The 23,351-nt window shown below is 40.8% G+C and overlaps 1 protein-coding gene across 1 annotated transcript in view; it reads left to right on the top strand.

Annotated features, from left to right (window-relative positions):
* COL4A3 (collagen type IV alpha 3 chain) overlaps positions 1-23,351 on the top strand; it is a 118,750-nt gene that overhangs the window by 48,950 nt on the left and 46,449 nt on the right. Inside the window, exons 2-13 of the mRNA XM_081815301.1 lie at positions 8,309-8,365; positions 10,398-10,487; positions 13,512-13,556; positions 14,207-14,251; positions 14,990-15,052; positions 15,956-16,009; positions 17,222-17,248; positions 17,793-17,867; positions 20,021-20,083; positions 20,233-20,268; positions 22,148-22,189; positions 22,406-22,483. Coding sequence (XP_081671427.1) covers positions 8,309-8,365; positions 10,398-10,487; positions 13,512-13,556; positions 14,207-14,251; positions 14,990-15,052; positions 15,956-16,009; positions 17,222-17,248; positions 17,793-17,867; positions 20,021-20,083; positions 20,233-20,268; positions 22,148-22,189; positions 22,406-22,483 — 675 coding nt within the window. The remainder of the gene's footprint in view (positions 1-8,308; positions 8,366-10,397; positions 10,488-13,511; positions 13,557-14,206; positions 14,252-14,989; positions 15,053-15,955; positions 16,010-17,221; positions 17,249-17,792; positions 17,868-20,020; positions 20,084-20,232; positions 20,269-22,147; positions 22,190-22,405; positions 22,484-23,351) is intronic.

Below are 23,351 nucleotides of genomic sequence, written 5' to 3'. Positions count from 1 at the left end.
GTATCATTTGGTGAGTATAAAAGTCTACATTGAAAATCAGTTTCACCCCAGAATTCTGAAAGCCTCATGCCATATCTCCTTCATAGTATTACGGTTGACACATCCAAAGCCGTTTTGACTCCAAGATCTTTGTATATGACTGTTTCTTCTTGTTGTTGTTTCCTTCTAGAATCTTCTCATTGTCCCCAGTGTTCTTCTGGGATGCTTTGATAATGTGCCTCAGATGTGTGTATTTGTAAGAGGGGGACATTCAGTGGGCCCTATCAATTAAAACATTTATTTTCTTTACTGAGAAAATCATTTATTATATTATTTCTTTTTTTTTTAAAAGATTTTATTTATTTATTTGACAGAGAGAGACACAGCGAGAGAGGGAACACAAGCAGGGGGAGTGGGAGAGGGGGAAGCAGGCTCCCCGCTGAGCGAAGAGCCCGATGCGGGGCTCGATCCCAGGGCCCTGGGATCATGACCTGAGCCGAAGGCAGATGCTTAACGACTGAGCCACGCAGGCGCCCCTATTATATTATCTCTTTAATAATTTCCTCCAATTTTCTCTCCATGGCCTTTTTGAAACTCCATTTGGTCAGATACTGGACATCCTGAATTGATCCTCAAAACTTCTGCACTTTTTTTCTCGTTATTGTTCACCCCTTTTTCTTTTGCCCTATTTTCTGAGAAGATTTTTGAATTTCTCTTTTATCATTTCCAGCAAACTTTTAATTTTAGTTGGACCCCTGTATTATTTACTACTACCTAATTGATTATCCCCCAATTTTTCAGTTTAAAACAGCAAACATTTATCATCTCATGCATTCTTTGAGGGTCAGGAATCCTGAGTAGGAGTCTGGGTGATGCCGTCTCCAGGTCCCTCATGGGGTTCAGAAGCTATAGGCTGGGGCAATAGTCATCTAAGTCTTGACAGAGTTGGAAGAGTAGCTTGCAAGATAGCTCATTCACAGGATTGTTGCCAGAGGCCTCAGTTCCTCAATACATGGGCCTCTTCATAATGCTCCTTGACTTGACATGGCAGCTGGCTTCCTCAAAGCAAGTAACCCAAGACAGAGCAGATAGCACAATGTTATTTTTATGACTTAGTCTCAGAGTGACATAGCATCACACTTGTCCTATTCTATTGGTCCTACAGACCAACCCTGGTTCAATATGGGATGGGACTACGAAACTGCATGAATGCCAGGAGGATCACTGGGGGCCATGTTGGAGACTGGCTACCACAGTTCTGTATTCCAATTTTTGTTGTTTCTTTTTTCTTTCTCCTCTGTGTGTACCCATCCTTTTGGAATGGCCCCTGTTGGGAATACTTCATGACCCCAGTCCAAATAATTTTAAAATGGTGTTTCTTGGCTCATGTTCCCTATTATGCACAGGAGCCAAATTCCAAACCACCACAGTTGGCTTCTAGACTCAGTCCAAACATGGGATGATTCAGTCCCCCCCACTGCTTTGTGTTGTCGTTGAATGTTGCTCACCAGAAATATTTATCTTGTTTTTGAGTTTGTCTTTTTTATGTTCTGGTTTTGTGTCTTATCTTCTATTGGAACAGAGGATATGTGTCAAAGTATTTACAATTGTAATGGTCCAGTTGATGTGACGCTTTCACTGGCCACCCAGGTTCCAACAGTTGACACTTTTCATCTGTTTTTGTCTGCTCACCTGTTTTTCTCATCTTGTGAGTTGGTACTCTTTTTTATTCTTTATCCCTCATCTTATTCTGGTTTTCTCACACACACACACACGCACACACACAAGAGGACAAATGCAAAAGTATTTAAACAACTGTCTTTCTGGATTAATGTTTTTCTTTTAAAGATTTTATTTATTTATTTGACAGAGAGAGAGACAGCAAGAGAGGGAACGCAAGCAGGGGGAGTGCGAGAGGGAGAATCAGGCTTCCGGCTGAGCAGGGAGCCTGATAAGGGGCTAGATCCCAAGACCCTGTGATCATGACCTGAGCCAAAGACAGACGCTTAATGACTGAGCCACCCAGGTGCCCCTGGATTAACTTTTACATACATAAGTGAGCCTGTTTTTTTTTCTCCTTATTATTCAAAATAATATTGCTACCCAAGTAGTGTCCATATTTTCAGATAGTATCACATCAGAGTCTTCCCAAAAATCCAAAGAAGGCTTCCATTTGGAAAACTGGCCTAGTCGTAAGGGTGACCTTCAGCTTCTTATATTCCTTTTAGGTTACCTTTAGGTTCACAGATAGAAAATGGATTTTCCCTTGAAATGCCTTATATTTATGTGATGAAGTGCAAGGTTTCTAAACACTTCTAGCAACTCTCCCAGAACCCAAAGCTGAAAAATGTAAAACTTTGAAAATCCCAGAAGTGGTGAAAGGCACATGATCATCCTCCACATGGACAAGAGCTCAGGGCTGCTTCTCCAGATTTCTCCCATCGGAAGTACCATCCCTGGAGAGATCAACAAGAACTCTGACATGCCTGGTTCGAATGTCCTTCTTCACTGGTTGTTCACATGAAAAAGGAATAGATGAGTTTTATATACAAGCTACTTTTTTAAACAAGTAATAGTATCAAAGATATTTTCTGAAAGACCTGGTCCTACATACAGGCAAACCAAGCAGGCAAGCTAAGGGGTCCCATCTGCCCCAACATGTGTCTCACCTGTCAGTCTGGAGTTGTTTGAATTTTCTACCACTTGGGGCATTTATGCACACTGTGTGTGTGTGTGTGTGTGTGTGTGTGTGTTAAGAGGCATTTATCAGTAAAAAAATGTGTCAGTTACAGGGCATATTTTTAAAAACTAGTTCACTAGTGTGCATTACACTGTATGAGATTAGCTTGCTGATACCTCTCAGAGGGAAAACCGTAGTAGTAAACAAAGCAGATAGTGGTTGACCAGAAGGATTGTGGATGGAAGAGGGGAGACAGTTGTGACTAGTTTAGTGCTTCCCAAAGTCATGCCTGTGTTGGACAGTGTAGACTTTCACCAGACCAAGGGAAATGAGAAAAGTAAGAACAGCGTAGATATTGCTTATGAAGTAAAAGTTATTTATTTTCACTTTAAAGGAGCACCTTGTAGTCCATGAGCACTTATTTGCTTGCTTCCTTTACAGTGTTTTAATTTGCTTTTTCTTGGGGCACCTTGGTGGCGCAGTTGGTTTTTGGCTGGGGTCATGATCGGGGTCATGATTGGGGTTGTGATTGGGGTTGTGAGATCAAGCCCTGAGTCAGGTTGCACTGCAGGCTCAGTGCTGACTAGGCTTAAGACTCTCTCTGTCCCTCCCCCTTTCAGGCAAAAACCCTTGCATGCTCACTTTCCCTCTCTCTAAAATGAATAGGGGAATCTAAAAAAAAAAAAAAAATCTTGTTTTTTTCTTATGGAATGATGATAATAGATGATAGATTTGCTGTTGGCTCATGGGTGGGAGGGTAGATTTGCTTGTTTGTGTTTGAAGATAGCCATTGCCCTTACATATCAAAATATAAATAAAACAATCCACTGTTGGTCTCCATTAAATTTTTTTATTTTGTTGCCCTGTGAAGTTCAAAATATAAGGAACTTTTAGATTAGACGATCTTCTGGATTCTTCTCACCCATAATTTGCATCACCTGGGCCCTCCCTGCCAACAACCCTTAGACTGAAGTGTCGTAGGAAGAAGGGGAGGAATATAAGGGAGGGAAAGGGGGGAAGAGAGAGATTCCTGTGTGCCATTCTGATAATTTTCACACGTCACAAAATATTATTTTTCTTTTTCTTTTTTTCCAGCTATTTGAAAATACAAAAATCATTCTTAGCTCAAAAGTAGTGCAAAAACAGACTGCAGACTGGATTTGGCCTGTGGGTTGCAGCATGCCAACTCCTGATTTATACTGCAAAGTCCATGAACTACCACGTTATGTTCATCACTGGGATTTTACATCCCATTGTTGGGGGCACAGCGGCAGTGTGAGGGGAAGAGATGCATCTGAGTCCCTCCCCCAATGCCTCAGTAGCCCACAAAGCCAGCCGATAATTAAATATAGCACAGTGCTTGAGAATATGGCTGTGGGTCAAACCACCTGGTCGTATCTCCCAGCTCCATTCACAACGACCTCTAGCCTCCGACATCCAGTTTTCTTAGTTATAAGGTGGAGTTAATTCTAGTACCTACCTCACAGAATTGTTGTCGGGTGTAAATGAGGCCATGCATGAGGCAGGGAGCCTGAGCAGTGCCCTATGCAGTCACTGCTCAAAAAATGTTAACTATCGGGGCGCCTGGGTGGCTCAGTCGGTTAAGCATCTGCCTTCAGTTCAGGTCATGATCTCTGGGTCCCAGAATTGAGCCCCATGTCAGGCTCCCTGCTCAGCGGGGAGTCTGCTTCTCCCTCTCCCTCTGCCTGCGCTCTCTCTATCTATCAAACAAATAAATACAATCTTAAAAAAAATGTTAACTACTGAAATCATCATAGGATGGATCCAAGTTCATTTCCTCTACAGCATCCTTATCATGGGATCCTTCAGAGTCTATTAATCTTAAATGAATGGTGAAGGCCTCTTAGACCTGCTAGACTCAAAACATTTTAGGACAAGAAAAAAAAAAAAAAAACCTGGAGTTAACGATTATAAATCCCACTCACTGCCTTACATGAGATGGATGGAACTTTCTTACCAATTTGTTCCCAAATGTACCAGAGACCTCTGATTGCCCCCTTCTTTGTCAGAGCCAGTAATGTGCATGCTTGCTGTCGTCCAGAAAAACAAAAACGGGTGGCTGATTTAGATGTCTAGACTAGTGGTGTCTCCCTGGACAGGGCTTGAAAGATAGGAAGTGGCATCTCCAGTGAGATTTCTGCGATACCCAAGTGGGGCGACAGCGGCTCTGGGTGGGGAAGAAGGGGCCACCGCGAGCGCAGCGCATGGGTGTCATTCCCCTTTACTGGAGGGCATGCTGCCAAGGCTCACGGTCAGTTGCTTAAGGCAGACACGGGATGGAGGGGCCCTGCGAAGAGCAGTTCATGGAGTCTGTCTGGCTCAGTCAGCCACACTTGGTCAGCTCTTTTCACACACAAAAACGTTCGCCTCAGGCTATTGGCTGGGCAAAGGATCAATAATCATAATGCAGAATCAACAGACCTGCTCAGTAGAGTGTTAACCAGCTTTGAACGCTGCCAACTTCCCCTTACCCTAAACTAGGCCAGGCTGGGCGTGGGGGAGGAGAGGCTAGGGGACAGGCAGGAAACTAGAATATGTCACCCCAAATATGTCTCTCTGACATAAAAATTATTTTGAACTGAAAGCAACGATGAAGCAGTAAATTCAGAGAAGGCTTTTTATTTTGTTGCATATTTTTAAAAGGGCATATTTTTCAACTTCTCGGAGGGTTTAAAATTTTCCAAAAAAAACTTTTCAGTCCAAGCAACTAACAACTAATTAGTCTGGTGTTAATTTTAACTTGTATTAAAATAACCAAGGCTTTTAGTTTCATTTTTTGCCACTTCATCGATAGTTGTGCATAATTCATGCGTAAAGAAAATATCCCAGTCACAGTAGAGCAAAACAATAGCAATATGATTCATATGTCTTGAAATTCCAGGTCCAAATTGGCTGTAAAAAAATTACCAGTTTTCCATCTACCCATTGATCTATTTAATCAATCCACAAGCATTGGTTGAGGATATATTATACATCAGGGTTACTGATGTGAATTAGACTAAAATTCCTTCCCTCCTAGGGCTTACAGGCACCAGGGAAAATATACATTAAACATAGGAGCAAATAAGAAGGAGGACCTGATGGCATTTGGGGGCGAACACTTGTTCAAGCTAACATTGAAAGATTCCCAGTAACGTACAGCAAACATGGCTTTTACTCCAAGAAATAAAATAAGGCCTGTCTCATGACCTCCATGTACCTTCTCAGAGGTTAGAGGATTGGTAATTTACCTCCTCTTACCCGTGGTCCAGAGAGTCTCAGAGAGTGCTGTGTTGTGTCTGGGAGGCAGAAGGGTCAGAGATGCTCATTGTCCACTTGAAACCGTGGCCTGCCACCACCACGTGAACTCGAGCATTGGGTCCTCGCGTGGGTGGCACTTCCTTGCCCAATATCTAGTGCTCTTGGGTGTAGGACTTTTTGAAGCCCCGCTGCCCCCTCCAAATGCTGTGTGGGAGCAGCGTGCTTGTCCCTCCAACCCTTGGGGCCAACTGTCAGCAGGTACTTAAACCAGAAACAAAAACTAAGGCTCTTGTCTTCAGGCAGCTTTTGCTTTCCCAAAAGTGAGGGACAGAAAAGCCTGGTTACTTGCTTGGGATGACAGGAAAAAAGACATCGCAAACAAAAACAGATGTGCAAATTTGTGTGTCAAATGATCTAGTGTTCAGAAACATTTAGAGGATTAACTCTAGCTTGCAGACTCAGATTTTGGGTGATAGCTTAGACTAGTGGAGTCAGAATCACCCAGAGGGCCCATTAAAACAGAATACTGAGACCCACCCCCAGGGTTTGTGATTTAGTGTGTCTGGGGTGGGCCGATAGTTTGCATTTCTGACAAGTTTACAGGTGACGTGGATGCTGCTGATCAGGGGATCCCCACTTTGAGAACTATTGCTTTAGTAGGGTATGTGTGAATATGTGATTGAAATGAACATAAAAGTTGAAAAATCTAGAAAGACAAGATTAAATATATTATGTCAAGGTATGACTTAATGACCCCAAACATCTAGGAGGAAAATCAGAAAAATCTAGTCTTCTAAAAAGTACCAAATATCCAACACTTGGAAAGAATATAGATTTTCCTTTTCAGTCAATCACTTTCCATTCATACAAATTGTGAGGTATGTATAAACGTGGTGTTTGAAAATTACTATACACTTCCCTTCCTTGAAAGGTGGCGTAGCCTAGTGCTCTAGGCTAAGGAAATATATTTAATTAAAGATATTTTTGCTTGAGCATTTTATTTTAATTGAACAAATAGGGTCCTCCACTTTGGAAATGTCTGAAGCAATTTCTCTTTTATTTTTTCTACCAACCAGCCAGCACAGGTCCTAGACTTGCCCTGCCTTTGCTGTCAATTAATATTCTTTTCCTGTGGAAAGCAAACTCATTCTCAGTTAATATTAACCTGAAGAAAAGAATTTAAAAGGTAAATACATAAACATAGAACATGTGTCAAAACACATTTTAAATTCAGTATTTTCAACTACCTCTTTGGTCCTCTGCTGGCAGAGAAATCTTTAAAAATCAACCTTCACTAGAGTTGGCCTGTCCATAGGTTCTAAAATGTGTCAAGAGTAACTGAGACAGGATAAGAGTTCTCAAGCTCACAGCTGAATTTTTGTTTTTGCTTTATACCAAGAATATGTCACTACATTAGTGAATTAGTTTGTTCTCCTTAAAGACACATAGTGGGTATTGATCATCTTTTCTCAGTCTTGAACATCATTTCAGGAAAAGAAAACCTTTGAATCACTTATAGAAGATATGACCAGTTAGGGGCGCCTGGGTGGCTCAGTTGTTGAGCGTCTGCCTTCAGCTCAGGTCATGGTCCCAGGGTCCTGGGATCGAGCCCCGCATCGGGCTCCCTGCTCAGTGGGAAGCCTGCTTCTCCCTCTCCCACTCCCCCTGCTTGTGTTCCCTCTCTCGCTGTATCTCTCTCTGTCAAATAAATAAAATCTTTAAAAAAAAAAAAAAGAAGATATGACCAGTTAATATACACATACGCATATATTATATATATGATATACATATTTACATATATAATATACATATTATATATATTATGTTAAATCTAAGTTGCCAACATTAGACCACTTTCTGCTTACGGTTATGGCAATTTCATATGGTACAACTACACGTTATCCTGAAAAAAGGAAAGATGACTTTGCCTTTTCCATAAATAACTTAGAATTCCCAAATACAATAAAAATGATGCACACTCACCAGACAGTTCTCTTACGTGCAACATCTTTTCACTTCTCGGCTCTGTTTCTCTTGATTTATTATTGCCCCAGTATAGCATGGCTCCTAATAAATGGTGTTTAACGCTCAAAGAACAGAAAAATATGTTTGCTTTTGCCCTGCCAGCCAGGATTTATTAAGCTGTTTTTTTTTTTTTTTTTAAGATTTTATTTATTTATTTGACAGAGAGAGAGCACAAGCAGGGGGAGCAGCAGAGGGAGAGGGAGAAGCAGGCTCCGGGCCGAGCAGGGAGCCCGATGCGAGGCTCGATCCCAGGACCCTGGGACCACGACCTGAGCCGAAGGCAGACGCTTAACCGACTGAGCCACCCAGGCGCCCCTATTAAGCTGTTTTTAAACAAAACTCTTTCTTTTTCCCTTTTCCTAGGGTTGTGTCTGTAAAGACAAAGGCCCGTGCTTCTGTGATGGGATCAAAGGGGAGAAGGTAAAAAAAAATCTTAATATTGCTTCTTTCTTCTGTAGAGCTCATCCAGGAATTTGTTCTTATCAGAAAGACCCGCAGTGTGTTATTCCATTCCCCAATCCAATTTTAAAGAAATTGTATATAAACATTAACCAAAGAAAAGGAAAAAAACAAAAACAAAAAACCTTCTGGTAAGTTTCAGACAACTTGTGTAAATACCGTCAGTTAAAATGTAACTCTTTCGGTCTGTAAAGAAAAAGGAGCAAGTTAGCAAAAAAGAAAGCTTATCAGAATGCCTCTCTATGTAGAAATGTTGATAAACACGGGAGAACTGAAAACAACTGGATTCACTCACTTTGACGCGGGCATTGAAATCCCAAGACTTCAAGGCCTGCAGCACTGGTGCAGGCGCGCCCCCTGGCGAAAGAATCCTGCAATAGCCCCCTGGCTGAGGCCAAAATGCAGCACCCGGAAGTACTCCCGGTGTCCCCCGCTTTCTGAAAGCTCGCCTTGCGCCACTCCGCTTTTAGGAAAGACCCACGTTGCCATTCGTTTTGCTAACCAAAAGAAATCCAAAGAGGATTTTGCTTCTATGAAAACAACAACAACAAACAAACATTACCATACCAACGTAGGTTTTTCATAAAAGCAAAGTGGTGTAATTCAAACTTTCAGAAAGCGGGGATTTTACACCATTTTACACCATTTCAATATTTAGGAAAAGTTTCGTAGGAACTCTGTGCCTTCAGATAGCGGGGCAAACCTGTAGCTCCATTACAGAATTCAAGGAAAAAAAGAACGCCACGAAATCTCATTAATTCGCTCCATTAACTTGCAATTTGTGATAATTAAGACAGAGGCCGAACTAAAGTTTTTTCTTTGTTTATCAGACCCTTTCCTCAGGGACGCTAATGAATTGCTTAACAATGTTGAAGAGTGACTAAAAATATTTTTAGAATGTATTTTTAGCTCTTTAGATAAAATAATCTGCATATAATTTATATACACTAACTATATAATAATTACTGTTTATTTTCAGTTATTCTATAATTAACACGGACTTTGACTTAGGTTTTTCCCTAAAGCTATGAATGTAGTATATTCAGATGCAGGTTGGAAAGCCGGGATTCATTTTTGCTCTCAAGAATTTATTGAGTCCCTACTATGTGCAAGATGCTATTCTAGGATGTGTGAGAATAACTGAGTATTGAGAGAGGACTAGCATATTCTTTTGTCTCTCTTTTTATGGAATGTGTGTGCACATAACCATGTGAAATAGCTGACTTGATCTCTTTCTAAACTTTTTTAAAATTTAATTTACCAATTGTGTAATTAAATTGACTGAATCAACCAGTGACCTTTATTATTAAAGAGTGATCCCAGGACCCATGTTCACCAGAAAATTATTTGTTGGCAGAAACATGTCACTCATGGGGCCTAAATTATTTTCACTCGCTCATTACTAGGGGCATTCTCATAATATCATCTCTTTCTAAAAAACAATTTAGCTCACCCTTTTGTTATGCCATTCTCGATATCTCCTGCATCTCCTACACAAAGAGCAGATTGAATTACTAATTCCTGTGTAATCAAGAAAGGGCTAAAGCTGATAGCCTTCATGTTGTTCTTTTCAAGCTACAAAGCAATTATGCGCACCCCCAAACACATTCTTGTGCCTTAGCCTCACTCTCTCTCCATCCCCAAGCAAACACACCGCACCAATCTCAACTTTCTCACTGGCCTTCCCCCCTCCAGTTCTTGATTCCCTCTCTCTTGATCTCTGCTCTGTGTAGCGCCACCATTTGGGGAAAAGTAGTTCCTACAAGACCAAAGGCAAACACTTTCAAGCCTATAGACAAATACTAAAAGCGGGTAGCTTTCCATTTACTGTTATACTTACTGCTGAGTGTCAATTTTGTTGTTCCAAGGGAAGAAAAAGATATGTTAAATGTCCTCATTAAGTTGTAAAGAAAAGAAAGCAATGGTTGTGGGTATGTTTATTGCTGGACAGTGCTATTCTGTGTGTTTCTTATCCTGTGTTGGTTTTTAACAGGGGGAGAAAGGCTTTCCTGGACCTGCTGGTTATCCAGGCCAGAAGGGATTCCCTGGTCCCGAAGGCTTGCCTGGACCACAGGGACCCAAGGTATGTCAGTTTATAAGCTTGGAACATCCCCAATTCACCTAACCTTCTTTATGCCTACCCCTAGGTTGCTGGGAACCTGGAGAGAATTCGGCATCTCAGCCAATTGGTGGGTGCCATGGTGAATTACTGCTCTCCAGGCTTAGCCAGGTCCTCTTTTATCCCAAGAGATTCAAATGCTCATCACCTTGAAGTTCCCTACTCAACTTCCTCCTCCTCCTCCCTGATCCAGATAGCTTCTATACCTGCCTGTTTTCTTTCGTCTTGCATAAAAGGGTGAGTTCTTTTGGCCTTTCATTCAGGACCTATTCTTACCCCTGTGTCCTGGTCCTGGGATTCCCACCAGAACCATGCCTCTTGGCCATTCCTTTCTTTTTTGTTGTTAGCTTTTCTCTTTTAATCCTCAAGAATGCAAATGGCCCCCCATGCTTATATAAAATTTCCTCTGGCTATTTCAGGTCCTGTAAGCAAAGGATTGCCATCCTTTCCCTGTCTTCCCTTTCTCTGTCAAGATTTTAAACACAAACAAAGTAACTAACCAGGCTAACTGTAATTCATCTCCTATTCGCTCCTCAGCCGCCATAATTTTCCTTTGATCCCCCTGCCCTGAAAACGCTCCTGCAGAAATCACCGATGACTTTTGTGTCCTTCTGCTTTGTTTCACCACGTGGATCACTCTCCTTGAAACACTTGTCTCTCTTTGTTTCTGGAATCATCCCTCCTCCGATTCTCTTCTTTCATGGGTTCCTCTTTCTCAACTCATCACACATTTTTATCCTAAAGTCCGTGATACAACAAAGGGCTTTGTTCAAATAAATACCCTAGAGGATTTGCTAAAGAACTACATAACCACTAGATGTGCTCATTGGCTCTTTCCTGCTGCGGACATTAGCTAGACTTAAGCCTGGGCTCTCACGCACTCACGTGGTTGTTCCCCTGACTGCAGGCCTCCAGCAAGCTATGAACTAATGAAAAAGCTATGAAAGATCATTGTAATTGATCCCCACAGAGTCTTTTTAAATTTCATAAATGTGTGAACTACTTACTTGGTCATCAAAGGCAACAGTTACTGCGAATTTCTTCTGTGTCAGGCATTGGGACGTTTACTGTTGACTCTCTCAGCTACTCTTCACGTTGAACCCCAGAAATCATGACTATGGTGACTCAGTCTCTCCGTTTTAGGGATGAGGAAACTGATGCCCAGAGCACTTAAGTAACTTATCCTGTGCTCCATGGTTAAAGGTGACAAAATCAGAGTTCAAATCTGGTTTTATATGATGCCAGAATCAAACTCCCATAACCAAAGAAACTAAACCCACACCTATAGTTTCTAAGTAAACAAGCAACATGTTGTGGTATTCCAGGAATTCTACCATTTCGTGTCTGTCTGATTCATGTATGTGTAGTTTCTCCATTTCTCTTTCTTCTGACCCTAATTTTGAAAAAAAAAAAAATCATTCAGATTCTGGACATTTAGTGTCTGAATTCGGACCCATTCAGTGTCTGACCATCCCACTGCCTTATTGCAGGGCGTGGCCTAGGATAGTCCCGCTTTTCACTAATAAAATGAATTTGCCACTTCAACTCTGGGCTTGGATCAACTCATGTCAACTCCTTCCTTTTTGTTTTGTTCTTTACTCCCATTCCTCTCGTTATGCTGGCATTTCTTTAGAGAAGCCAACAATCAATTAAGATAATCATTGCAAACATATGGTGCTTATGATGGGTTATGTGATGTGGAGGTATTCCATAAAGTTAATCCAGAAAATTTGGGGGCCATGTTGTCATGGAGTTTGTATATGACAGTGTACTTTATAGATGTAGCTACAAAAGATAATTTGATCAAAGGCAGACAATTATTGCATATTAAAACCTGACCAGGCGCCTGGGTGGCTCAGTCGTTAAGCGTCTGCCTTCTGCTCAGGTCATGATCCCAGGGTCCTGGCATCAAGTCCCACATTGGGCTCCCTGCTCGGCGGGAAGCCTGCTTCTCCCTCTCCCACTACCCCTGCTTGTGTTCCTGCTCTCGCTGTGTCTCTCTCTGTCACATAAATAAATAAAATACTAAAAAAAAAAAAAAACCTGACCAAAAATATTTTTCAGGTTTAAAAATTTCCTCTCTTAATTTTAAATATTGTATGCATGAAAAGAATTACAATTTTGGGGTCTTGTGCATAACACAAATAGCATCCTGCAGAGAAGGAGAACATGGGCACGCGCCCAGGCATTCCACCTCAGTCAGCGAAGGCCAACTGTGGCCTTGACCATCCAATCTCAGAAGACTCTGTAACAACCCTTTTCTCAAAAAAAAAATCAAAAATACCAAAACATACTGAAACTCCCAGGAATGATAAAAACGGCTTTTGGACAATAGAACTTTCACAGCAAGTGGCCTGGTTCAAAAAGTCTCCATTTAAGGTTATTCTCTAAGAAACAGGGCCTCTCAACCGTATTCATCATATGCCCGAAGCAAGTTTATCTCTGGTTCAGGCAGTTCTTACTTGGCTATTTATTTATTTGTGTATGCCAGGCCCATTTTGTTAATAAAGTCTTTCTCATGCACAGAAATATTGGCTGCCATTCTCATCCCCCATTGTAATTGTATCATCATCCTTATCAGACCTCTGCAGCTGTCTGGCTAATGTGGGGTTTTTACAGCAGCTCTTCTCAGACATTAATGTGAACAAGAGTTATTTTCTAATCTGGTGAAAATGTAGATTCAGAATCAATCCGTCTGAGAGGTGGGGGTGGGCCTGAGAGCCTGCGTTCCTCACAAGCTCCCAGGTGATGTTAATCCTGCAGGCCCCTGGACCCCACATTGAGCAGCGGGGCTTTGAACGAATTTCTGTTGGTCCTTTCTGATAAATGTTTTAGCTTCAATTAAGCAAACAAGCAATTTCACTGTGTTAACACTGAAATAATCACAAGAACAAAACAGTTTGGCATGTGAATAGAATGGGGACTTTTAATTTATGGTTTCTTAGTGCCAAATAATTTCCAGTGCCTTTTTTTTTTTCTTGGATCTAGGGCTCACCAGGACTCCCAGGACTCACTGGTCCCAAAGGTGTGAGGGTTAGTAGTCCAACTGGTCCATCCTGATTGTTTGATGAAAATTCTTCTTTAAAAAATAAGAACTCTGCACTGTAAAAGTTATACAAATGTCACAAAGGAGTACATTCTGTACAATACACTCTATAGATGAAGTTCAAGAACAGGTAAAAGTAATCTGTCATGGCAGAAAACAGCGGTTATTCTGTTGGGGGTGGGTATTAATGGACTGGGACAGGGTGTGAGAGAACCACGGGAGGTGGAGATGTTCCCTGTTTGGATGGGATGGTGGTGATACCAATATGTACATGTACACATATGCAAACATTCCTTAAACTGTTTGCAGAAGCTTGGGGTACTCTACTCTATGCAAATTATACCTTAAAAGTCCACCCAAAAAAGGCAAAAATAATCTTAATCATCTCTTTTTAAATATTGCACTGTATGTTAACTAAAATTTAAATAAAAATTTCAAAAAAGAAGTTTGATAAATGTAAGATTTTGAAAAGTTTGTCAAACCTTTTTTGTTGTTGTTCTGTTTTCCAAATAGTGTTTAGCCATTCCTAATTAGAGTTGCAGGATGGGGTTATCAGAATGGTAAATACTTTTATGTTTATAGGTTGAAACACTTGTAAGTGTTTTTCTTGTCACCTTCCCCTTTTCTACGTCTGTAGGGAATAACTGGATTGCCGGGATTTTCAGGTCCTCCTGGACTTCCGGTAAGTAATGGGGAAAATGTGTAAATTTTAAAAAATAAAAAGAAAGCTCATTTTAATAAAGAGGTTAAAGCAATAGCACAAAGAAATAGGTACTGAGACATGTGCTACATGATGAAAATGTTACAGTAGAATCACATAATATATTAGAGTGTGGATTTGTAGGACACACAGGTCCAGTTGGATTTCCTAAAATCCAAGCAGAACAGAATGGAATAGAATGGAATGGGACAGAATGGGACTTGACAGTATGAGATGGGATAGAATGGGATAGGATGGAATGGACTAGAATGAATGGGATAGGATAGGATAGAATAGAATAGAATAGAATAGAATAGAATAGAATAGATGGAATAGATTAACTCTATTTAATAGTGTAGAATAATAAAATAATAGTTACCTTGTGTATATATCCTTCTTCTTTTTCCTTTCCTTTCTTCCTGTTTAAAACAGCATGTTAAGGGACTTCATTTTATATAGAAAGGTCTTCTGTTTTATCTAAAATATCTGTATCTCACTTGATAATTTTGGGTTTTGATTAGCCCATTTTATTTGCTATAATTTTTATTTAAATTATCTAAAATAACTAAATATACTATTTAACTATTTAATAGCCATTTGTATTTAAATAAGTATCTAAATTAGGCCATCTCTTCCCTCGCCTTGGGTCCTTCATGATGGCTACTTGTTCCCGGGGCCCGGGTGGTGATGCCACCTCTCTGAGACTTGCTCTGTTTTCAGGGCATCCCGGGCCATCCTGGGCCTTATGGACCTGCTGGTGTCCCAGGATGCAATGGGCCTAAGGTATGTACTTCTCACACAGGAGATGGTTAGGAAACATTTTGCAGAATGAATCAATCAAGGGGAAGGAGGAAAGAGAAGGCACAGACTTTCCTCACAGACTTTCCTTGAGAGACTCTTTTTTTTTTTTAAAGATTTTATTTATTTATTTGAGAGAGAGAGAATGAGAGAGATAGAGCACACGAGAGGGGGGAGGGTCAGAGGGAGAAGCAGACTCCCTGCCGAGCAGGGAGCCCGATGCGGGACTCGATCCAGGGACTCCAGGATCATGACCTGAGCTGAAGGCAGTCACTTAACCAACTGAGCCACCCAGGCGCCCTCCTTGAGAGACTCTTTTAGCCAGAACCATTGGTATGTGTCTTCAGGACAGAAACATGATGGTCTTCTTTCTTCTTATGGCTTGGTTTCTGATTGTCTTTTGAGGACATTCTCTCATGTTCTTCCACAGAAGGACAACTGGGGGCTCACCCTTCACCTAAGGTTGTGAGTGTATGTAAATCAGAAACGAAAGCCTGGAATGCAAAATTGGTCTTTTGAGAAAAGTGACTGAGCTTTCCAGTGTTCACTCATGCCATTTGTTTGGTGACAGCACTCTCCTTTCCCCCAGAATGGTGGCCATGAAAGAACTAATTACTCAAGTTTCAAGGAAACAGCAATTAAAAAGTTCTTGGCGCAATTACACTTTTGCCGTTTATGCACAATTTGAGAAACAGTAGATTCTAATCCTGTTTTCAATTAAGATAATGGTTTTCTGGCCTTCAGCCTCATGACCCAGTAGCCATAAGGAATTTGGGTTACTTAGTCTAGATTTACCACTGCAGGGCTGGAAGAGAGAAACAGGGAAAATATCTCAATAGGCTGTTCTAGAACAACTAAAAAGAGTAACAAGCTTTGTATGCCTTCCAGGGTGAGCAAGGGTTTCCAGGCCTTCCGGGGACACCAGGCTACCCGGGGATCCCAGTAGGTATCCATTTCTAACTCTGTATAAAGTACAAACACGAGTCATTTACAGAATGGCCGTGTGCTGAAATCCATCACGACTTTGCGGAAGTCGGGGGCCGCCGGTAGTAGACATCCAGCTCATGGGTGGGGGGATGAATGAATAAATGCATTTTGAGTTCAGGTTTGTGCTTCGAGGTTTTATTTCGCTTTTGAGACATCCAAGCAGAGATGAGTGATAGGCAGCTGGATTCGCTTAGAGGAGAGGCCCCAGATGGTGGTGACACAAGGAGCGAGAGAAGGAGGGGAAAAGACCCTCAGAACAGACAAGCCCCAGCACAGGATGGCTGGGTCAAGGAGAATACACCTGTAAAGAGGAGGGGCCTCGTGGTAGAAAGAACACCAAGAGGAGTATATTATGGAAGCCCAGGAAAGATGTTTTTGAGTAGAGGGAGCGGCTAACAGCTGACTAATGCTGCTGAGACATCCAGTAAGATCTGAGGTCTTGTCATTGATTCTAGCAACGTCACTGTCATTGCAAGCCTTAGGAAGGGATATTTCCAGCATGCATGGAGGCAGGAGGCAGGTGGGGCACTGAGGACTGAACAGAATGGGAAGATTGCAGATGACATGAAGGAGAGACTGGTGGGGGGAGATTTTGTTTGTTTAAATGAAAGAAACTCGAGCATGTTTAAAAACCAGTGGGAATATATGTGCAATGGAATACTACTCAGCCATCAAAAAAAATGAAATCTTGCCATTTGCAACGACATGGATGGAACTAGAGGGCATTATGCTAAGCGAAATAAGTCAATCAGAGAAAGACAATGATCATATGATTTCACTCATATGTGGAATTTAAGAAACAAAACAGAGGAGCATAGGGGAAGGGAAGGAAAAAGAAAACAAGATGAAATCAGAGAGGGAGACAAACCATAAGAGACTCCTAATCATAGAAAACAAATTGAGGGTTGCTGGAGGGGAGGTGGTGGAGGGATGGGGTCACTGGGTGATGGACATTAAGGAGGGCACATGATGTAATGAGCACTGTGTGTTATATAAGACTGATGAATCACTGAACTCTACCTCTGAAACTAATAATACATTGTATATTGATTAATTGAATTCCAATAAAAAATTTAAAAAAACGGTGGGAAGTAGACAGTGGGAGAGGGGGCAGAACAGCAGCAAGGACCAAGCAGTGATGTTAAGTATTTGGTTTCCTTTTTATAGGGTGCTGTTGGTTTGAAAGGAGAAAAGGTAAGTCACGTGTGGCATATTATTATTGAAAATCTCTAAGTGGACATATGAAAAGATTTCTATTAAATAATGAGGTATAAGAAATTACAAATTAGGCTTCATAATTAATTCAGAAACCAATTAATAATTGGGACATGATATTTATTCCTATTCAACAACTTCTTTTAGCTCTTGTCATAAATATCTCTTAAGGAATACAATGTTTATAAAATCCTTTTAGGGAATAGAGTCTAGGGGAAGAGAACTAACCTCAGCCTGGGGGCACCACCTTCTAGATCAAGAGTTGCCACTAATTTTGGTATCTTGAGAAATGGTTTCTCATCTTTGTGTCTTTCTTCCTTCCACAGTAAACTGTCAATTTTAGGAGATAGGAAAATCTTTTATTTCTTCAAAATGGAGTAACTACATAATCCTAAATCATTTCCCCAAGTATATATCCTGAAAAGCACTTTTATCCTTGAAGCAGTAGGACCTTGAAGAAGCATTTAAAGGAGTTTTGAAAATATAACATTAACTATGTTTAATGAAGTTCTTCATTTTCAAGGGTGCTCCTGCTGCAGAAGGTATAGAACTTGATGGAAGAGGTGACCCCGGGTTGCCAGGAGCTCCGGGATTCCAGGTATTGCACGTCAGAGAAGGTCTCATTATTCTCAGTCCTATGGCTCTGACTCTGGCTCTCTGTCTATCTGTCCCTCTCCTTTTTCTCCTCTCTGTCTCTGTGGACTCTGTCTTTGTCTGTCTCTCCTCTTTCTCTTTTCCCCCAAATCTCTTTCTCACTCTCTTAGGGACATTTTTATGGTTTGTTTTCTGTTTTCTTTTTTGTTTCATTTTCTTTTTTTATTGAGGTATTATTGACATATGACATTATATTCATTTCAGATGTGCAAGGTAATGATGAGATATTTGTACATATTGTGGAATGATCCCCACAATAAGTCTAGTTAACCTCCGTAACCACAGTGACAAATACTCTTTTTTTCTTGTGATGAGAACTTTACTTTCTTAGCAACCTTCAAATCTGGAGTACGGTATTGTTAGCTGTAGTCACTATGCGGTACCTTACACCCCCAAGACTTATTTATTTATAACGGGAGGTTTCTACCTTTTGACCCCCTTTACCCATTTTGCCCTCCCTTCAACCCCACCTCTGACAACCACAAGAACATTTGAAGTAGACATTCATATTTCTTCTGTTGGCATTGACTTCATTTCATTCTAAAACATTCACCTCATAAGAAACTCCATGAAAGAATATAAAAGGATGATTTTGTGCTTAAGTCTTTTAATCTCTTCTTAAATCTCTTAAATCTTCTTAAATTACCCAGGCTTTCCTAAACCTAAGGAGGAATCTTCAAGGAATAGTTATGCTCCACTTATTCTGTATTTGTTGAAATCAAGGATAGGTTTATATCATACATTGAATATCATTTAAAACTATAATGTTAAATAACAGCCCTGTTTCAAATTTTGCATGACAGTAAGTAACTGGGTTTTATTTAAATGCATCTTTCTCCTGTTGAGTGGTTTACCTTCTGATCTATATGTATGTAGATCTGAGTGTGATCCCTAATGGGTAGGAAGAGACACAGCTATTTGGGGGACTGTGTATGCTTTACTTTGGGATTCAAAAGGGTCTTTTGATAAACCCAAGGCACAGGTACTAACTTCCAGGTTAATTAACCAGAAATATCTTAACTTAGTTCAGAAGTGTATGTGGAAATTTCTGGAAATTTGTCTAAGTGAGCCAAAGAGTTTGAGTGTAGGTTGTCGAACTCCCTGATGGTGAGCCATGCCAACTGAAGGTGAGCCACAAAATGACACAACGATGCAGTTAGGAGCCTTTACTGACCTTTGAGGAAAGATGCAGAACATGATGGCTCTTCATTTTTCTTGCTTAGGAAACATTTATGGGGCCTGATGCTGGAGGAAAGGGATCCAGTAAGAAGAGATTAGCAGCGCATCTGAGACATTAATGTGCCCCTTAAATGTACATTGAGTGTTGGCTAGGTACTACCAAATGCTGCTGATGAAGATATAGCAGTAGGACATTCATCTATACAAGAAATATTTATTACATCCCAATTATGTGTCAGCAGCTGTCCTAGGCTCTAGAGATACCATGGTGCATAAATTAGCCAAAAAAGGGTTAAAAAAAAATTCTTGCCCTCATGGATCTGACATTCTAGTAGGGGAAAACAGAAAAGATATAAATTAGTAAGTGCATGGTGTGTTAAATAGTAAATTTCAAGGAGGAAAATAATGCAGGGGCAGGGGAGAGGAAGTGTCCAAGTTGGAAGGAGGGTTGTGGCTTTAGATTGGATGGACAGGGAAAGGATGACATTTGAGTGAAAATAAGAAAAGGGAGAAGAAGTGAGTCATAAATGTGTCTGGGGAAAGAGGTTCTAGGCATAAGGAGAGCAGGTGGAAGGCCCTACCAAAGGAGCATGCTTGGCTGAGAGAGACAGACAGGCAGACAGAGAGATAGACAGAAAAGCAAAATTTTAAAAATTTAAAAACCTCCTCTAAAATAAAGCTACTGCTCTGGTCATTCTCCTGGAAATGTTGCCATCAGGATATTCCTGGCTGCCTGTTATACATGGCAACACACTTTCAGGCATCTTGTTTTTTTCTTTTTTTGTAATTAACTGCAGCCATAAATGACAGGCGTCATGTTCCTCAGGTTTCATTAAAATATTGTAATGGATTTAATTAATGGACATTGTTCTTAGGTGAGAAGTAAATTCAAACTCACTCTATTCTCTTAATTTACAGGGTTTACCAGGCCTTCCAGGCTTTCCAGGACCTGTTGGTCCACCTGGCCCTCCGGGATTCTCAGTGAGTATGAAGTCATCACTGCTATAGACCCTGTAACCTAATAAATTCATTATATCGAAAAACTTTACACAGAGTTTTCGGCTTGGCACATTTTCTGCTGTAATTTTAACTTGTGGCTTTTTTTTTTTTTTATTTGTGGCTTTTTCTAGGGCTTTCCAGGAACCATGGGACCTCCAGGACCTAAGGTAGATTACAGTTCATATATCACAGCAGCCAGAACACTGAGAACAAGTTAAAAGCCAAACCTGGTCTGATTGGACACGTGGTCACTGCCTGGGCCCTCTCTAGAAGCCACAGGATTCCCGGCAGGGAAGGGAACAGGACAGGCAGCTCTGTACCCCTCACTCTCTTCTCCCTGCACTTAGTAACTTGATCCCTGATAATTCAGTTATAAGGAGCTCCCTATTAAGAAAGGGCAAGTCCATAGATTTCTCATTTCCAATAATCCTACTGATCATCCAACACTTTATCCTATAAAATTTGTGGTGGCCTGCTTCCCAACACCAACCTGATCTTGATGCTAGGAAATGAAGGGTGAATATTCATGTGCTCATTAAACAGAGTCCTGCATGTCTTTCTCATGAAAAGACCGATTGCTAGTGTTGGGGAGGAAAAACTTTTCTCTATCCTCTTAGGTTCCTGAGTGGGGACATGCATATGGAACTGAAAAAAGACTGATTAACAGGAGAAGAAGGTTTATTTCATATGCATGTGGGGGCCTCACAGAAATGAAATGAAAACCCCAAAGAGGCTGTCAGGCCCAGAGGCTTGTGTAACATTTTAACAAAGGGTGATACATTTGTGGAGGAGTGACAAGACAAAGGAAAGGGGTTTTGAGCTGGTAGGGGTAGTAAATTGTGGGAAAGTAAGTATAAGGGGGAAACTAATGGAAGATGAGGGTTATTTCAGTAAGGTTTGTTGGTGCAGATTTCAGTCAGTGCTGGGTCCAGAGATAAGAGTTGTCTCCTCTTCCTGGTACAGGAGAAGAGCCAGGTGACATCTTCACCAAGGGAAGATGCCTCCATGCCCTGCCCTTAGGTAGATGGAGGAGGGTAGAGAACTTTTTCTGCATTTGCTGTTACTCAGTTGTCTGGAGCTCAAAATAATTCTTATGCCAAAGTGATATTTTGGGGTGGCTTATTCTGAGCCCCTTGTTTAACTAAGTAGGAAAATGTTGAGTGAGGCTGAGGCCCCTAGGAAATTAGTCCTAATGTCATATCTTTTGCTACTACCAGCTAGACTTTGTGTGTAGGGAACTTGCCAAGGTGCTTTCACAATAATTATCTCATTATTTACATGAGTTGTCAAAGAGACAGTAAATGACAGCTGAGATTTAAAGTCTTTTGATTCCTCATCTTGAGCATTTGTCCTATACCTTGTGGGCTAATGGGGGGAAGATCTGTATACTCAAGAGTAAAACAGCAAGGAGGCACTTGTGATGCGGACTGGATATAGTATGGAAGTGATGAATCACTGACCTCTACTCCAGAAATCAGTATTGCACTGTATGGTAACTAACAAAATTTAAATAAATAATTAAAAAAAGGCAAGGAGGCATTGGTTGAAATGATAGATCAGCCATTGTTAGTGAGACAGACTGTTCACATTAGACATAGCTCATTTCACTAAATTACTAGTGAAGTCAGATAGCCTGAAATGTTTTCTTAGCCTCCCTATCAACTTTTGAATTTCAGAATCCAGAAGTTCAGCCACCCTTCCTTCGTATCTTTAAGACGAGAAAACTAGGGCATCAGAAAATTAGATAACCAGCCAGTGGCTGAGCCAGAAAATGTCCTCTGAGCTGGTTTCCCTTTCCCATCCCGCCACACATCATGTCATCATTTGCCATAGAAAGTCAATCCATTAAGCTTTCTGCACTTCGTGATCTCCACTTTTGAAAGAAACATATTGCCCCTCTCCTCCAAGAAATAGCTAAAGTAATTTTTATAATACTAACATTACCATTAAAATATAAACGTTCAGTTAAAAACATTGGAACGTCAGTGGATTTAGACTCTTCATCTCCATTTTTAAAAAATAATTTAGTGTTGTCTTTTCTTACAGGGTCACATGGGCGATAAAGTGATAGGACAAAAAGGAGAGCGGGTAATTCAAATATTGTGGTTTATTTGTGGGCAAGACATTTTACGTCTCATAGCAATCATCCTGTACATCTAAGTCACTAAGTGACCCTGGAACAAACATGTTTGCTCTGTCATTTGCGCTATCTTCTTACCTAAGAACCAAAGGGGAGAGTCTTTCTCTCCAAAAAGCAAAGGTGATGTTGTTTGGTTTTGCATTCCTGAATGTGTTTGTCTTTAGGGTGTGAAAGGATTAACAGGACCCCCTGGACCACCAGGAACGGTTATTGTCACGCTAACAGGCCCAGATAACAGAACGGTAACTCTTCCATTTTATTACTCAGGTTGTACGTTCTCACTTCCGGGGTGAGGTCCTCGTGATCCCTTACCTCTTTTATAAGCTTTGCCCTCTGAGCTCTCTCAGCCAGCCTGAGCCTCTGGAGTTTATTTTTTCCCCATCTTTTACTCGTGAACCAGAAAACATGAGACAGAGATCTGAGGCAAGATCAGAGGCTAGCAGCTTCCACGATTCTAGAAGGTAGAGCTTGGATCTAATTTTGCTCACCTTTTATCCTCACCCCCTCTCATTGTTCCTAACTCAGATGGGGATTTGGTGAGTATTTTTGATAAATGATAACAAAATAGGTGTATGGCTGTGATCCAACTGAATAGTAATGACCTAAAGATATCAGTGGAATGGTATTATAATCAAAGGGGACATTTTTACCTGCCATTATATCCCCATGGGCAATGTGGCCTGCATTCTTCTCCAAGGACACTGTGGCCCTGTTTTTCAAAATGAACATCTGCTTTTTGCTTCCACCATGAGGTAGCTAGAAGGACCAGGATATAGAACTGAACTGAATGCTCAGAAAAAGTGAATCACAGTATAATACCCCAAACCTAGACACAAGGTTGATCCCAGAATGTCTGGGGGGGTGGGGAAGTGAGGGGTTAATTAACAATTTTTTTGTGGATTAACTAAGAAATAAATATAAATTCTTGTTCTCTTTTAAACTTCTAATTGTTTTTAATAATAGCTTGATTGAAATGTAATTCACATACCATATAATTCACTGTTTTAAAGAATAAAACTCATGGGTTTTAGTTATAATTAATTTTAACAACATTATTCAGATATAATTTATATACCATGAAACTCACTTATTTAGTACACAATTCAGTGG

This window comes from Leptonychotes weddellii, chromosome 3 (genome assembly GCF_054177405.1).
Source record: "Leptonychotes weddellii isolate Sample4059 chromosome 3, ASM5417740v2, whole genome shotgun sequence".
In the NCBI taxonomy this organism is placed as follows: domain Eukaryota; kingdom Metazoa; phylum Chordata; class Mammalia; order Carnivora; family Phocidae; genus Leptonychotes; species Leptonychotes weddellii.
The sequence above is the reverse complement of the archived record's forward strand: the minus strand, read 5'-3'. Positions and strand labels throughout refer to the sequence as shown.